The sequence below is a fragment of the Trypanosoma melophagium genome (genome assembly GCF_022059095.1).
Source record: "Trypanosoma melophagium isolate St. Kilda chromosome Unknown ctg12segment0, whole genome shotgun sequence".
Taxonomy (NCBI): Eukaryota; Euglenozoa; class Kinetoplastea; order Trypanosomatida; family Trypanosomatidae; genus Trypanosoma; species Trypanosoma melophagium.
Window position 1 is genome coordinate 405274 of NW_027125138.1, and position 15278 is coordinate 420551.

General features: G+C 44.2%; 10 protein-coding genes across 10 annotated transcripts; all 10 read right to left on the reverse strand.

Moving 5' to 3' along the window:
* Positions 1 to 15: 15 nt before the first annotated feature.
* Positions 16 to 351, reverse strand: LSM04_001697 (uncharacterized protein; the record flags this gene model as incomplete). The annotated part of the gene is made up of 1 exon (XM_067333175.1): positions 16 to 351. The coding sequence occupies one exon, from the start codon at positions 349 to 351 to the stop codon at positions 16 to 18; it is 336 nt and encodes a 111-aa protein (XP_067194277.1).
* Positions 352 to 703: 352 nt separating this feature from the next.
* LSM04_001989 (Endonuclease/exonuclease/phosphatase) lies at positions 704 to 3049 on the reverse strand (the record flags this gene model as incomplete). The annotated part of the gene is made up of 1 exon (XM_067333186.1): positions 704 to 3049. The coding sequence occupies one exon, from the start codon at positions 3047 to 3049 to the stop codon at positions 704 to 706; it is 2346 nt and encodes a 781-aa protein (XP_067194283.1).
* Positions 3050 to 3781: 732 nt separating this feature from the next.
* LSM04_005962 (Equilibrative nucleoside transporter) lies at positions 3782 to 5197 on the reverse strand (the record flags this gene model as incomplete). The annotated part of the gene is made up of 1 exon (XM_067333197.1): positions 3782 to 5197. One exon carries the CDS (start codon positions 5195 to 5197, stop codon positions 3782 to 3784), a length of 1416 nt encoding a protein of 471 aa, XP_067194370.1.
* Positions 5198 to 5431: 234 nt separating this feature from the next.
* On the reverse strand, positions 5432 to 5932 carry LSM04_004238 (Ubiquitin-fold modifier-conjugating enzyme 1; the record flags this gene model as incomplete). Its single annotated transcript, XM_067333208.1, has 1 exon — positions 5432 to 5932. The coding sequence occupies one exon, from the start codon at positions 5930 to 5932 to the stop codon at positions 5432 to 5434; it is 501 nt and encodes a 166-aa protein (XP_067194333.1).
* A 480-nt stretch (positions 5933 to 6412) lies between these two features.
* On the reverse strand, positions 6413 to 6735 carry LSM04_003099 (Mg2+ transporter protein; the record flags this gene model as incomplete). The annotated part of the gene is made up of 2 exons (XM_067333219.1): positions 6413 to 6430; positions 6487 to 6735. 2 exons carry the CDS (start codon positions 6733 to 6735, stop codon positions 6413 to 6415), a joined length of 267 nt encoding a protein of 88 aa, XP_067194307.1.
* Positions 6736 to 6892: 157 nt separating this feature from the next.
* LSM04_001945 (uncharacterized protein) lies at positions 6893 to 8194 on the reverse strand (the record flags this gene model as incomplete). The annotated part of the gene is made up of 1 exon (XM_067333230.1): positions 6893 to 8194. One exon carries the CDS (start codon positions 8192 to 8194, stop codon positions 6893 to 6895), a length of 1302 nt encoding a protein of 433 aa, XP_067194281.1.
* Positions 8195 to 8746: 552 nt separating this feature from the next.
* On the reverse strand, positions 8747 to 9994 carry LSM04_008317 (uncharacterized protein; the record flags this gene model as incomplete). The annotated part of the gene is made up of 1 exon (XM_067333241.1): positions 8747 to 9994. One exon carries the CDS (start codon positions 9992 to 9994, stop codon positions 8747 to 8749), a length of 1248 nt encoding a protein of 415 aa, XP_067194417.1.
* Positions 9995 to 10910: 916 nt separating this feature from the next.
* LSM04_005864 (Equilibrative nucleoside transporter) lies at positions 10911 to 12209 on the reverse strand (the record flags this gene model as incomplete). The annotated part of the gene is made up of 1 exon (XM_067333253.1): positions 10911 to 12209. The coding sequence occupies one exon, from the start codon at positions 12207 to 12209 to the stop codon at positions 10911 to 10913; it is 1299 nt and encodes a 432-aa protein (XP_067194368.1).
* A 234-nt stretch (positions 12210 to 12443) lies between these two features.
* LSM04_000417 (Ubiquitin-fold modifier-conjugating enzyme 1) lies at positions 12444 to 12944 on the reverse strand (the record flags this gene model as incomplete). Its single annotated transcript, XM_067333264.1, has 1 exon — positions 12444 to 12944. One exon carries the CDS (start codon positions 12942 to 12944, stop codon positions 12444 to 12446), a length of 501 nt encoding a protein of 166 aa, XP_067194241.1.
* Positions 12945 to 13424: 480 nt separating this feature from the next.
* Positions 13425 to 15209, reverse strand: LSM04_002658 (Mg2+ transporter protein; the record flags this gene model as incomplete). Its single annotated transcript, XM_067333275.1, has 1 exon — positions 13425 to 15209. The coding sequence occupies one exon, from the start codon at positions 15207 to 15209 to the stop codon at positions 13425 to 13427; it is 1785 nt and encodes a 594-aa protein (XP_067194295.1).
* Between the last annotated feature and the right edge of the window lie 69 nt (positions 15210 to 15278).

Below are 15278 nucleotides of genomic sequence, written 5' to 3' on the forward strand. Positions count from 1 at the left end.
TTCTTCCTCTTCCTTTTAGTCGAACAGACCGAAGCCCATATCGTCATCTTCCTCTTCCTCCTCCTTCTCCTCCTTCTTGGCAGCGGGGCCCCCCGCACCTCCAGCCGCAGGAGCCGCAGCCGCACCGCCAGCAGCGGGAGCCGCCGCGACGGCCACAGCACTCATCTTCGCGGCCCCCTCCGCCACGAGTTCGTGGACGCTGCGGCCGGCAACGGAGTCCATCACAAAGGCGAGATCCTCCGCCTTGACGGCAACACCGCAGGCCTTGCAGATGGCCTCCACATCAGCGGCGCTCGGCGTGGGGTTGGTGAGGGACGCCAGAGCATAAGCGGCAAGGTACTTCATGGACATCCTTTTTTTTTTTTTTTTGCTTTCTCTCTTTCTCTCGGTTTGTGTGAGTTTGGCTCAAATACAATTTATCAATATAAAGGGGGGTGGGTTTGCGTTGATATTTTGTGAAAAAAAAAAGGAAATAAAGAAGAGCAAATAAGGCGGATAGTAAAGAAAAGGAACTCAGGGAAGTATATACCTCTGCTCTCTTTTTTCTCTTTGGCCTTTTAACTTATAAAGAATAATTGGGCCAAATGGAAGCAAAAAAAAGCAAAAAAAAAGGATGCAAATAAGTGACCCACATATGATGATATTTTCTTGATATTTCCCCTCATCTTTCCCACATTCCCTTTCTTTTCCTTCTCCTCATTTCTTACCGCAGTGATTCAGGAGGAGGGACGAGAAAGTACTCAATGAGACTCATCGCGTCTTCTTTTTCCTGCTGCAGCTGCTGACGAAGTGTTTGAGAGGATACACCCCCTTGGGTAGTAGATTTCTGCTCATTGTAATTCCCAATGGCCCCTCCTGATGAACCATGCATTAATACACTTGGCCGGACAAGCATGACATCACTAAAGAGTTTTGCCAAAAGTTTACTTGTCAACTCATTACTTTTTGCGTTTACAGGTCTCAATAGAAAATTTAATAAAGCACATACGTAAATCCAAACATTAGCATGTTGTGGTGGGAGTTGTTGTTGTACAAATACCAGTGGTGCTTTACCTTTTGCCTTACCTGCTGCCAAAGCTGTGCCATATAATGCAAACGGTACGACAGGCTCTTGTAAAGATTGAAGAAAAGTAGTAAGACATGTAGCAACACAATGTACATCATATTCTGCTGGAATTGGTTCACAACGTGTGTCTAAATGACGCATAATGGCAGCACATGTCTCATTGGAAGAATCTTCCGTAAAGAGATTTGGCTGGCGAGCCCCACGCTCAAAAATTGCCTCACACAAAAACCATAATTCCTTAGGAAGTTGTGGGCGTATTGCTTTACGTAATTTTTCAGGTACCTCATTAAGGGCATATGCAGCAATGCACACCTCATTTTGCAGCATTGAAATATTTTCAAGTGAGTTACCAAACACACTTGGTTTAAGAATACATGCACACTCTACCAGATGCACAGGTCCATGATGCACAAAGATAACTAGCATAGAAGAAAGACTTAATCGACCACGACCTTCAAATGGACGCCATAAACTCATCCATCGCATACAACGTGGATGCAGTTGACACTCTACAATGACCTCCTTCACTTCATTAGGGAGAATATAAAAACTAGCAGGATATACACGCAACCAAGCCCCCTCACTCAAGTCATTATTGCGTTGACGGAATATCTTTACTATTGCCACACACTCACCGGTATTAGTAATACGTATTACATGTCGTGCTCCACAGTCGTAAAATTGCTGCATACCAAAGTCAAGGGAAACAGGATCAACTGTGGTCTTTGCACTGGAGCTACGATCCAAACCCACCTGTGCCACACGTTCACGCAGAGATCTTCTGACGGCATTTTTTTTATCCTCTACTTCACAAAGAATAGGAAGAGAAAGTAATGCTTGAACTGGTTTATGATCACTACTAAAGACATCCATTAAAGCACGTAATGACTCTACTCGAATTAATTTTTGATAAGCTTTACGTCTTGTCCATGTAACTATACGATCTGTATAACTAGGTACACGTTGTTTTTCACTCGTATCGTATATACTTGTACCAATATCATATCTATACGTTGGTGGAAATGTAGGTTTAATATCTACAAATCCCAACCATGGAGAATGTGGATTAGCTAATTCTACTGTAAATTCATCATGTTCTAATAAAGAGTCCACATCACACCGAAGTGCCATTTCAACAGCGGCATCATATGTTAACTTAAGCCGATAATTGAGATCTCCAGCAACTATGATAATATCATGGTCGTGTGGAAGCATTTCAGGCTGTTGAAACATAATATCTCGTGCAGAGAATGAACCTTGAGTACTAGCTGCATAAAGTTGCCGTTTCTTTGCATTAAAATCCATACCCATAAAAATATTACTTGCATCTTCATTTCGTTTTACAACATTATTTTGTCCAGCAGCAAGATGAGCATTAATAAGGCATAAGCTTGTACGATGTAATACAAGATGAAGACCAACAGCCCCCTTATTACCCATACTACCTAATGCTCCTGTTCCAACGGTCATAATAGATGTTTCCTGTGCATATGGAAGAAGTGATCGTCGCAAATAAACACAAAGAAGAAGCCCAACTAATTGCTTTGGAGGAAAAGCATAATAAAGAGATTCACTCCCTGGGTTAGAATCAGTTCCCACTAAAGCGTGTAAAGCATTAACCCAAGGTGTAGCCGCTTCTGTCTCTTCCTTTAATATAGCCGATGCACTCATATCAACTTCTTGAAGACTTACCATAATTAGATCCACTGGTTTATTATTACCTCCTGGCATTGTGTGTGAAATAAGTGTGGATAAATTTGCAGGTGGTTTCTTGCTTGCAACGTTAAATGTCACGAGACATACTGAGAGTTCTTGCTGCTCTGTATATAAATTTTCATAATACTGCAACTCCCGCTGAACCCAAGACTCTTCAGATGAGAGCACATTACCATCCTGTCCCACTACACGACTCTTAATGAATGAAAAAACTTCTTCCATCCGGTCATGCTCCACATCAAACGCCGATGGGAGACCTGGAATCATGAATTATGACGGCAAATGGTATAGTGAAAAACCACAGCACTCAAGTTTCTAACCGCTGCTCCTACTAATATATATACCGGGTTTTTTTTTTGCTCTTCCTTTTGTTTTTTTTTTGTAATAGTACCACTCACAGAAGCAGCAATCACCAAAAACTACAGCTTCTAGAGGTCAAGAACAACAAAAAGTAAAAAAAAAATCATACCAACAAATCAGTACAAGAATCCGAAAACCTTCAATATCAAACAAAACAAATACGAACGCCCCACATCAATATAGAAATATATATTTTATTCCTTATTATCAATTTAAGACTTATTATTAAAAGTAAATAAAAAAATTATTATATCATATGCATATATACATATCTAAGGTTAAAACACTTCATCCCATTCAGGAAAACAAAAAAAAATTATCACCATGAATAAGGCACTGTAATAGCTCCTTCCAAGAAACAAATATTTCCCGTAAACATATTACAATATCTCAATTAATTCTGAGACCCACACAACAAAACTCCGAGGTAGAAAACAATTTCCTTAAAAATAAAACAGGGTACTGCTTCTATTAAACAAAAGCAAAAAACGTTTTGTTGTTTTTCCCACTATGAAAAGAAGAACGAACTCTACGAAAAAAGATGAATTTGCATAGAAATTAAAGAGAATATGAACGGAAGCAATTGCCTAGAAGGGAAATATACCTTCATGACCCCTGTGTTGCCCTTATTCCCCAGTATCATCGAAGTATCCAGAAAAACATGCAACAGGTACGGGGGACATTATTCTCAAACGTGGCAATTAGAATCCAAAAATCAATGAGAAAATCCTTTTTCTTTCCTTCTCCTGGCACAGTTATGACGCTGCCTTCTCCCTCAACGTTTGCATCATAATGCTCAGTGCTGTGCCGATAGCACCACCAACAAGAATGGAGACCCCAAGCATTGTCCCCGCCACAAAGCGTTGACCGCTGGTCGTCAATCCCTTGGTCAGCGGCCCAAGCACGAGCGTCAGTCCACCAATATATCCATTGCTCAGACCAAACAGAACCATCATTACATAGCTGAACGCATGACTCGGAATGTAATGATACGATGCCAACAAGAGGAGAGGAAGGAATACCACACGGGCGAAGGAACCGACAATAACCGCCCATCGTGGGGGGCCAGAAAGCCTTGAGTGAAGGAGCAAAACGTCCAAACACGTCACATACATTAAAGATGCAAACAGCAACTGTACCATACCAGTAGTCCTCCGGGTCCACGGACACCACCACAGTGGGGAACAACAAAAGCGTAATGAAAAAGTTAAAAGCGCACGCAATTGTCATCGGATAAATGATTTTTAGCACAAAGAAGATTTCTGTGCCAACAAGACTCTCTGAAGTGGAATGGGGATCCTCAGTTGGAGGATTCTCTGGCGATTTGCCCTCCACAGTATCGGCATCCTTTACCTTCTGCGTATTTTCTCCGCTTAGTGCGCCAGTGTACTGCCTTGCATATGTGTTCCAGCGCAGAAGAATCAGCATGATAAATGCGATGCCCTGGATACCCACCATTAGCCCGTAGAAGATCTTGGACTGAACGCGAATGCCCTCATAATCTTCAGGCAGCGCGGCCTTCACAATGATCTGCAGGATGGAAGTTAGCGCACCAGCCACTCCAGCACCTCCCATTAAGGCAGCCATGAATCGATGGGGAAATGCGCTAAATAGCCCGTATGCTGTCGACTCAAACACCGACTTCCCTGATCCTGAAATAAAGCCTGCAATGAGGATTGTTACAATCGCACCAACCTCCGTTGAACCCACTGCCGGTACCACCATCAATACGATGATTTCCACCCACAAAAACGCCAGGGCCGAAAGCATACGCACCTGCAAAGGAATGCGGCGGAATATTTTGGTGAGTGTTAACGGTTCTGCAATCAGTGATGTAACAAGAGAAACCAAAGTGTAATAGGTCAATGCGTTATTCCAGAAATTCGTATTTTCCGCCTGTGCGTCCGGTTTCTTCGTCACATACTGGTAGTAATGCATGATGTACAGCGGCGCCGAAAAGATGGCGTTAATAGGCAACAGCATGGAGATACCGCACATAAAGGCGGTAAAGTAGCAGTACACCTCACTTAGTGACTCAAACCCCATCATAGCCATTTGTGGTATTACCTTCAATCCAGTGCTCAATCTTTATTTTTTAAACAAAAGCAAGGAGAAAAAAAAAAAAAAAAGCGATGTCACTCATATAGCTGCATCTAATGCGCACCGTGATAGGGACAGACAGAGATTCCTACAGACGTGCAAAGGGAAGCATTCCCCTGAGAGGGAAAAACATTGATGTTGGAGCGCTTCCCATCCAGCCCATCCGCTTCACTCTCTGGCACTGCATTTCTACTTCCCCACTGGCCCAGTTGGCTTGAGAACACCTTCCTCCACCATCGCCGGCACCTCAACGGAGAGCCACGGGCCCAAGCCGAGGGCCAGTGCGTGGCTGATGCCGAAGTACGGGACATTTCGCGCCCAGAGCGGGAAAAAGTGTGTTGTCATGCAGATCTTGCCACCGCGGTACATCTTCACGGTTTTGCCTTCCAGCTCTGGCAAGGCAATTTCGGGCGGGGCCTGCGGATATGTGACGGCAAGATCAAAGTTCACCTTGAACTCGTACTTCTCGTTCTTGTAGTACGTCCAGCAGGTGCCGTACCAACGGGTGCCAGTCTCGTTGCTCTCCAGCTGGAACCAGTGATTGTCGCTCGCCTTGTTGTTCTCCACATATTGGATGAGGGACATGTACTCCTCCTTGAGCCGTTGGGTCCACTTCTCATTGTCACGTGGACCGGCCTTGGTCTTGAGCAGAGGGATGCGCGAGACACTCTCCTTGACGGCGGGCTCCATGCCTTCTCCCTCTCCTCCGGGCAACTACAGGGAAAACGAAAAAGAAAAAGAAAAGCGCGTCTCACGCCTAAGTCTGGAAGGTGAAAAAGAGCAAGAAGAGCGAAAAGAGAGCAACACGCTGCTCCCTTGACACATCCACAGATTTATTTATCCATGAGTATCCACATATGAACAGGTCATGGAGGTGGCGATATCCCTACAGCAGGAAGGGGGCATCGTCGCCAAGCGCACACCTTCCTTACCATAGGAAAAATATTGAAAAAGAAAGGCTCGGATGAGAGGAAAAGGGACGTTGAACCACTCAGATGGATGAACGAAAAAACACAGACATGAACAGGCGTACACACTGATATATCTGGTCCCCGAACAAACCATCCACCCTATGCACACCCTACGGTCTCAACAAAATAGACAAACCAAAGAAAAATTTAGAGCAGCTTCAGTGTGCTCCATTAAGCGACACGAAACACCTGGACGGTCTTACATAAAACGCTTTAGCTTGAACCATACACCAAGCCCCCTCCAACTAGCAGCATGAATGCAATACAGTAGACATGACCATAATTATCCTCTAGAAGAGGTAAATGTGTGAAGTTCATGCCATAGATGGAAGCAATGAAGCTCAACGGGATGAAAAAAGCACTAAATATGGTTAGAACACGCATTAGTTCATTTAGTTGATACGAAGATAACTGGAACAGAAGTTGCAACACAGAGTCAGCGTTGGCATTCAACTCTTCCGAAATTGATCTCACGTGCGCAATGTCCTGCTGTACATCCTGAAATTGCACATTAGTTGGCATGATGGGGAGGGCACTACAGACATGGGTGTAGGCATCGCCGATAAGGTTGAGCGTGCGGGCATACACCGACGCTCGACGCTTAATATGGTAGATCTCCCGAGCCAACGTTGATCGCTGACCCTCTAGAGAGAACAAACTCGCCTCATATTTGTCAAACTCAAGAAGAGATCGTGAGAGCAGTATTGAACGTGTCCACAGACTCCTTTACAAGCAAACTAAGAAGATGAATTTGTCCCTGTGACCCACGATCAGCTGTCACCTGGGACCAGCTACGCTTTAAATTCTCCACAAACGCGCAGTGCGTCCGGTGAATCGTCACAACACGTGTGTCCGTTATGAGGATGGTGAAACGGTTCGTTAGTTCCTGAAAGCTTTCCATGGGAGTGCTGACAACATCCACTGCGTACCGCACAACAAGGCAGTGGCATCCACGGATAACAGTTGCCTGCGGCAGCAGCATAGGCTCCAGTGCGTCACTCACAAGTGTTTCGTGGGCACCAAGATCTAGTAGAACCTCCGATAGCGCATTTCGGTACTCATCAAGGGCGGCCGTTGGGTGGGCCGTAATGTCAACCCAGTCCCATACATTCTCGGGTCCTGCAATACACGATATAAGCAGCTTATGCGGTACACGTCGGAGACCAATCGCACGTTTTGCCGCTTCTGAAGCGGCAGCAGAGAAGCTCATGCGCAGTCCATTGTTATTCACACCAGCTTTCGCAAATTCATTGCCAAGGGCATTCATCAGAATAGCCTTTAGATGTTTATTACGCTGCTCCACATACTCACGAAAGGCTGACGGTAGGTGATGATCGGAAAGACTCCTTACAGTTTGGGTTCTGTTAATGACGCCCCCAACACCGCGCCCAGAATACTGTCCCGTTGCTGTTGATTCATTCTTTCTTGGATTGTTAGAAACATTAGCATTTTGCCCATCTTCTTTTTCTACTACATGTTGTGAAGCTGTTGCTGTTGGAGTGTTTGTTACAACACTAGTTTTATTTTCAGATCCGTTGTTTTTATTTTTTGAACATTTTGTTCCCTCTTCTTCGGATTGTGAGGTTGCCGTTTTCTTTCCCGCACGTTTTTCTTGGTGTGTGAATCCTGGGAAAAACCAACGGGCTACACGTCTTTGGAGTGGTAGTGTAGGAAGGGAGGGAATAGTCTCAGAGGACGTTGGTGAGAAGGAATTTGTCAGATTGAGAGGGGAGTTATGTACACATTTTGGCATGGTGACAGCAGGAGAAACAGCAGACACTGTTTTATTATGGATTGTAATGGTCTCTTTCTTATTGTTGTTAGTGTGAAGCGAGTCTGAATCCATTTGGGAAGATTTTCCCTTCCACTGTGAAAAAAATGTTTTAAACAATTCCCCCTGACGTGTGCGGCTTACTGGTGATGTTCTAATCGCTCCTATGGTAGACACGCCATACCACACACAAGTTGTGGATGACAACATTGCGGCTAGATCGGCAACGTTAATCTTTTTTTTCCTTGTAATAAGAAGAAAGCCCCCCCCCCCCCCCAAAAAAAAAAAAAAAAAAAAACAGAACAAAAACAAAAAATAATTAATGTGTTTTACTAGAGCTGCATTCTGAGAAGTGTAACTGCAGGGTAAAAAAAAAAAAAGAAAAAATAGAGCAAAGGTAACAGAAATAAATAAACTATAGACACACAGAATCATGAGACAACATTAACATCAGACACACTGAACTAGAATGACCTAACAGATATCTGTTCACACATTCACCACTTCCCCTGTAATCGCAAGAGAATAAATGAATGAGGTCAGCAAAATCATTTAGCAGACCCTAACATCAGAAAAAGGATTTCATCGTAGACAAAATGATCACCACATAAAGGAAAAACACCACATAAAGAGAAAAGGAAAAAGAGACAAAGAGAGTGTGGTTTATACATTTTCAGTCATGTTGTATTTCCCTTTCTTAACTGAAAAAATACAAATTTACCATTCACTTTTAGTATCCTTTCCAGTCACTCTTTCATCATCTTATGCGTTCTTTTCCCCTTGTTGTGTAACTACTTCCTTCTCTAATGTCTCGTCTAGAAGACCCTTTTTAGTACTATAAAGATCATCCATCTTTGGAGACATAGTGCGGTAAAAGAACTTCACAGGTTCCGGGAGAATATCACCATGAGATTTCATAATCTTGTCCACATTAAGCTTTAAACGTTCATATCCATGATCTCGCCAGACTGGTTCTACCCGTACCATATACTCACACAACCGGGCTGCTATAATCTCCACAACCAGAGACTTAAGACATATTTCACCAAGTAACTTTAAATGTTCTGGAAATGTGAAACCTGCCGGGTGTTCTTCAGCAGGGAGTGTCAGCCACCGCAACTGACCCAAAAGCTGACGCACAAAAACGGCTTTTCTTGAAAAAGCCTCTTCTTCCATATCAGCAGCACTACGACCGCCAGAATTTCCTACCACACCCTGGCGTTGTTGTTGTTGTTGTTGTAATTCTTGTCGTTGATCGGTTGCCTGTTTGGTGAAACCGTGTGAGGCAGATGAGTGTACAGCAATACCACCTAAACCCAAAGCAGCAGGAGAACTTGGTTTATAGTCAGCTTTAAGTGCTACTTTATCAAGGGTATAAAAACCACAAAGGTCATAGACAGTTTCCATGTTATATGCACACGTTATAAAGTCTACAAGGTTTGAATAATCTTGTATATGTCCATTAGGGTAAAGCCGCATGAATGGACCCAAGAGATAACGGTGTAACACTAATGCTCCTTGGTGATCCATACCTCGCAAACCACCCTGCATACGATGAAGATATGTATCGCGTGGTTCGCCAAAGTATAACATTTTTGATTCCTCTAATGCAAGAAGCATCGCATAAAGTTCATTCCGATGTTCTCTTTCATAGGTAGCGTAGTATCGTTGATATGATTCGACAGGTAATTCTAGTTCCTCAAAAAAGACGTTAAGAATTTCCTCAGGATTCCATCGTCGTGGGTATTCAATCATTTGTGTATAATGCATGTCCATTAATGCATGATCTTTACGTCCATGATGATTTACCCAGAGAGCCACTGGCTCCTTGCAGAGATCACACCACTCTGGGTTACGAAATACCCAATTCCTCTTCTGTACAATACCGTTGACAATAGACCATATAGGCACATGACCACCTTCTATTGGATATGGTGAGGGAATGTTAGAAGAACCAACTTGTGGGTTCTGCACAGTCAGCTGTAGTTTCTGCAATGTCCTGCAATGCATGATATATATATATATATATACCCTCACTGGTGCTCCTTCTACTTTCCAAACCTGTCTTTTTCAGTTCCCTTCACACAAACAACAAGAAATAAGAAAAAAAAAGAAAATAAGTGTAGCGAAGAAAACGAAAAGAATACACATATATATATACCGGTTTTTTTTGCTCTTCCTTTTGTTTTTTTTTGTAATAGTACCACTCACAGAAGCAGCAATCACCAAAAACTACAGCTTCTAGAGGTCAAGAACAACAAAAAGTAAAAAAAAATCATACCAACAAATCAGTACAAGAATCCGAAAACCTTCAATATCAAACAAAACAAATACGAACGCCCCACATCAATATAGAAATATATATTTTATTCCTTATTATCAATTTAAGACTTATTATTAAAAGTAAATAAAAAAATTATTATATCATATGCATATATACATATCTAAGGTTAAAACACTTCATCCCATTCAGGAAAAACAAAAAAATTATCACCATGAATAAGGCACTGTAATAGCTCCTTCCAAGAAACAAATATTTCCCGTAAACATATTACAATATCTCAATTAATTCTGAGACCCACACAACAAAACTCCGAGGTAGAAAACAATTTCCTTAAAAATAAAACAGGGTACTGCTTCTATTAAACAAAAGCAAAAAACGTTTTGTTATTTTTCCAACTATGAAAAGAAGAACGAACTCTACGAAAAAAGATGAATTTGCATAGAAATTAAAGAGAATATGAACGGAAGCAATTGCCTAGAAGGGAAATATACCTTCATGACCCCTGTGTTGCCCTTATTCCCCAGTATCATCGAAGTATCCAGAAAAACATGCAACAGGTACGGGGGACATTATTCTCAAACGTGGCAATTAGAATCCAAAAATCAATGAGAAAATCCTTTTTCTTTCCTTCTCCTGGCACAGTTATGACGCTGCCTTCTCCCTCAACGTTTGCATCATAATGCTCAGTGCTGTGCCGATAGCACCACCAACAAGAATGGAGACCCCAAGCATTGTCCCCGCCACAAAGCGTTGACCGCTGGTCGTCAATCCCTTGGTCAGCGGCCCAAGCACGAGCGTCAGTCCACCAATATATCCATTGCTCAGACCAAACAGAACCATCATTACATAGTTGAACGCATGACTCGGAATGTAATGATACGATGCCAACAAGAGGAGAGGAAGGAATACCACACGGGCGAAGGAACCGACAATAACCGCCCATCGTGGGGGCCAGAAAGCCTTGAGTGAAGGAGCAAAACGTCCAAACACGTCACATACATTAAAGATGCAAACAGCAACTGTACCATACCAGTAGTCCTCCGGGTCCACGGACACCACCACAGTGGGGAACAACAAAAGCGTAATGAAAAAGTTAAAAGCGCACGCAATTGTCATCGGATAAATGATTTTTAGCACAAAGAAGATTTCTGTGCCAACAAGACTCTCTGAAGTGGAATGGGGATCCTCAGTTGGAGGATTCTCTGGCGATTTGCCCTCCACAGTATCGGCATCCTTTACCTTCTGCGTATTTTCTCCGCTTAGTGCGCCAGTGTACTGCCTTGCATATGTGTTCCAGCGCAGAAGAATCAGCATGATAAATGCGATGCCCTGGATACCCACCATTAGCCCGTAGAAGATCTTGGACTGAACGCGAATGCCCTCATAATCTTCAGGCAGCGCGGCCTTCACAATGATCTGCAGGATGGAAGTTAGCGCACCAGCCACTCCAGCACCTCCCATTAAGGCAGCCATGAATCGATGGGGAAATGCGCTAAATAGCCCGTATGCTGTCGACTCAAACACCGACTTCCCTGATCCTGAAATAAAGCCTGCAATGAGGATTGTTACAATCGCACCAACCTCCGTTGAACCCACTGCCGGTACCACCATCAATACGATGATTTCCACCCACAAAAACGCCAGGGCCGAAAGCATACGCACCTGCAAAGGAATGCGGCGGAATATTTTGGTGAGTGTTAACGGTTCTGCAATCAGTGATGTAACAAGAGAAACCAAATTGTAATAGGTCAATGCGTTATTCCAGAAATTCGTATTTTCCGCCTGTGCGTCCGGTTTCTTCGTCACATACTGGTAGTAATGCATGATGTACAGCGGCGCCGAAAAGATGGCGTTAACAGGCAACAGCATGGAGATACCGCACATAAAGGCGGTAAAGTAGCAGTACACCTCACTTAGTGACTCAAACCCCATCATAGCCATTTGTGGTATTACCTTCAATCCAGTGCTCAATCTTTATTTTTTAAACAAAAGCAAGGAGAAAAAAAAAATAAAAAAGCGATGTCACTCATATAGCTGCATCTAATGCGCACCGTGATAGGGACAGACAGAGATTCCTACAGACGTGCAAAGGGAAGCATTCCCCTGAGAGGGAAAACATTGATGTTGGAGCGCTTCCCATCCAGCCCATCCGCTTCACTCTCTGGCACTGCATTTCTACTTCCCCACTGGCCCAGTTGGCTTGAGAACACCTTCCTCCACCATCGCCGGCACCTCAACGGAGAGCCACGGGCCCAAGCCGAGGGCCAGTGCGTGGCTGATGCCGAAGTACGGGACATTTCGCGCCCAGAGCGGGAAAAAGTGTGTTGTCATGCAGATCTTGCCACCGCGGTACATCTTCACGGTTTTGCCTTCCAGCTCTGGCAAGGCAATTTCGGGCGGGGCCTGCGGATATGTGACGGCAAGATCAAAGTTCACCTTGAACTCGTACTTCTCGTTCTTGTAGTACGTCCAGCAGGTGCCGTACCAACGGGTGCCAGTCTCGTTGCTCTCCAGCTGGAACCAGTGATTGTCGCTCGCCTTGTTGTTCTCCACATATTGGATGAGGGACATGTACTCCTCCTTGAGCCGTTGGGTCCACTTCTCATTGTCACGTGGACCGGCCTTGGTCTTGAGCAGAGGGATGCGCGAGACACTCTCCTTGACGGCGGGCTCCATGCCTTCTCCCTCTCCTCCGGGCAACTACAGGGAAAACGAAAAAGAAAAAGAAAAGCGCGTCTCACGCCTAAGTCTGGAAGGTGAAAAAGAGCAAGAAGAGCGAAAAGAGAGCAACACGCTGCTCCCTTGACACATCCACAGATTTATTTATCCATGAGTATCCACATATGAACAGGTCATGGAGGTGGCGATATCCCTACAGCAGGAAGGGGGCATCGTCGCCAAGCGCACACCTTCCTTACCATAGGAAAAATATTGAAAAAGAAAGGCTCGGATGAGAGGAAAAGGGACGTTGAACCACTCAGATGGATGAACGAAAAAACACAGACATGAACAGGCGTACACACTGATATATCTGGTCCCCGAACAAACCATCCACCCTATGCACACCCTACGGTCTCAACAAAATAGACAAACCAAAGAAAAATTTAGAGCAGCTTCAGTGTGCTCCATTAAGCGACACGAAACACCTGGACGGTCTTACATAAAACGCTTTAGCTTGAACCATACACCAAGCCCCCCTCCAACTAGCAGCATGAATGCAATACAGTAGACATGACCATAATTATCCTCTAGAAGAGGTAAATGTGTGAAGTTCATGCCATAGATGGAAGCAATGAAGCTCAACGGGATGAAAAAAGCACTAAATATGGTTAGAACACGCATTAGTTCATTTAGTTGATACGAAGATAACTGGAACAGAAGTTGCAACACAGAGTCAGCGTTGGCATTCAACTCTTCCGAAATTGATCTCACGTGCGCAATGTCCTGCTGTACATCCTGAAATTGCACATTAGTTGGCATGATGGGGAGGGCACTACAGACATGGGTGTAGGCATCGCCGATAAGGTTGAGCGTGCGGGCATACACCGACGCTCGACGCTTAATATGGTAGATCTCCCGAGCCAACGTTGATCGCTGACCCTCTAGAGAGAACAAACTCGCCTCATATTTGTCAAACTCAAGAAGAGATCGTGTGAGAGCAGTATTGAACGTGTCCACAGACTCCTTTACAAGCAAACTAAGAAGATGAATTCGTCCCTGTGACCCACGATCAGCTGTCACCTGGGACCAGCTACGCTTTAAATTCTCCACAAACGCGCAGTGCGTCCGGTGAATCGTCACAACACGTGTGTCCGTTATGAGGATGGTGAAACGGTTCGTTAGTTCCTGAAAGCTTTCCATGGGAGTGCTGACAACATCCACTGCGTACCGCACAACAAGGCAGTGGCATCCACGGATAACAGTTGCCTGCGGCAGCAGCATAGGCTCCAGTGCGTCACTCACAAGTGTTTCGTGGGCACCAAGATCTAGTAGAACCTCCGATAGCGCATTTCGGTACTCATCAAGGGCGGCCGTTGGGTGGGCCGTAATGTCAACCCAGTCCCATACATTCTCGGGTCCTGCAATACACGATATAAGCAGCTTATGCGGTACACGTCGGAGACCAATCGCACGTTTTGCCGCTTCTGAAGCGGCAGCAGAGAAGCTCATGCGCAGTCCATTGTTATTCACACCAGCTTTCGCAAATTCATTGCCAAGGGCATTCATCAGAATAGCCTTTAGATGTTTATTACGCTGCTCCACATACTCACGAAAGGCTGACGGTAGGTGATGATCGGAAAGACTCCTTACAGTTTGGGTTCTGTTAATGACGCCCCCAACACCGCGCCCAGAATACTGTCCCGTTGCTGTTGATTCATTCTTTCTTGGATTGTTAGAAACATTAGCATTTTGCCCATCTTCTTTTTCTACTACATGTTGTGAAGCTGTTGCTGTTGGAGTGTTTGTTACAACACTAGTTTTATTTTCAGATCCGTTGTTTTTATTTTTTGAACATTTTGTTCCCTCTTCTTCGGATTGTGAGGTTGCCGTTTTCTTTCCCGCACGTTTTTCTTGGTGTGTGAATCCTGGGAAAAACCAACGGGCTACACGTCTTTGGGGTGGTAGTGTAGGAAGGGAGGGAATAGTCTCAGAGGACGTTGGTGAGAAGGAATTTGTCAGATTGAGAGGGGAGTTATGTACACATTTTGGCATGGTGACAGCAGGAGAAACAGCAGACACTGTTTTATTATGGATTGTAATGGTCTCTTTCTTATTGTTGTTAGTGTGAAGCGAGTCTGAATCCATTTGGGAAGATTTTCCCTTCCACTGTGAAAAAAATGTTTTAAACAATTCCCCCTGACGTGTGCGGCTTACTGGTGATGTTCTAATCGCTCCTATGGTAGACACGCCATACCACACACAAGTTGTGGATGACAACATTGCGGCTAGATCGGCAACGTTAATCTTTTTTTTCCTTGTAATAAGAAGAAAGCCCCCCCCCCCCCCCCC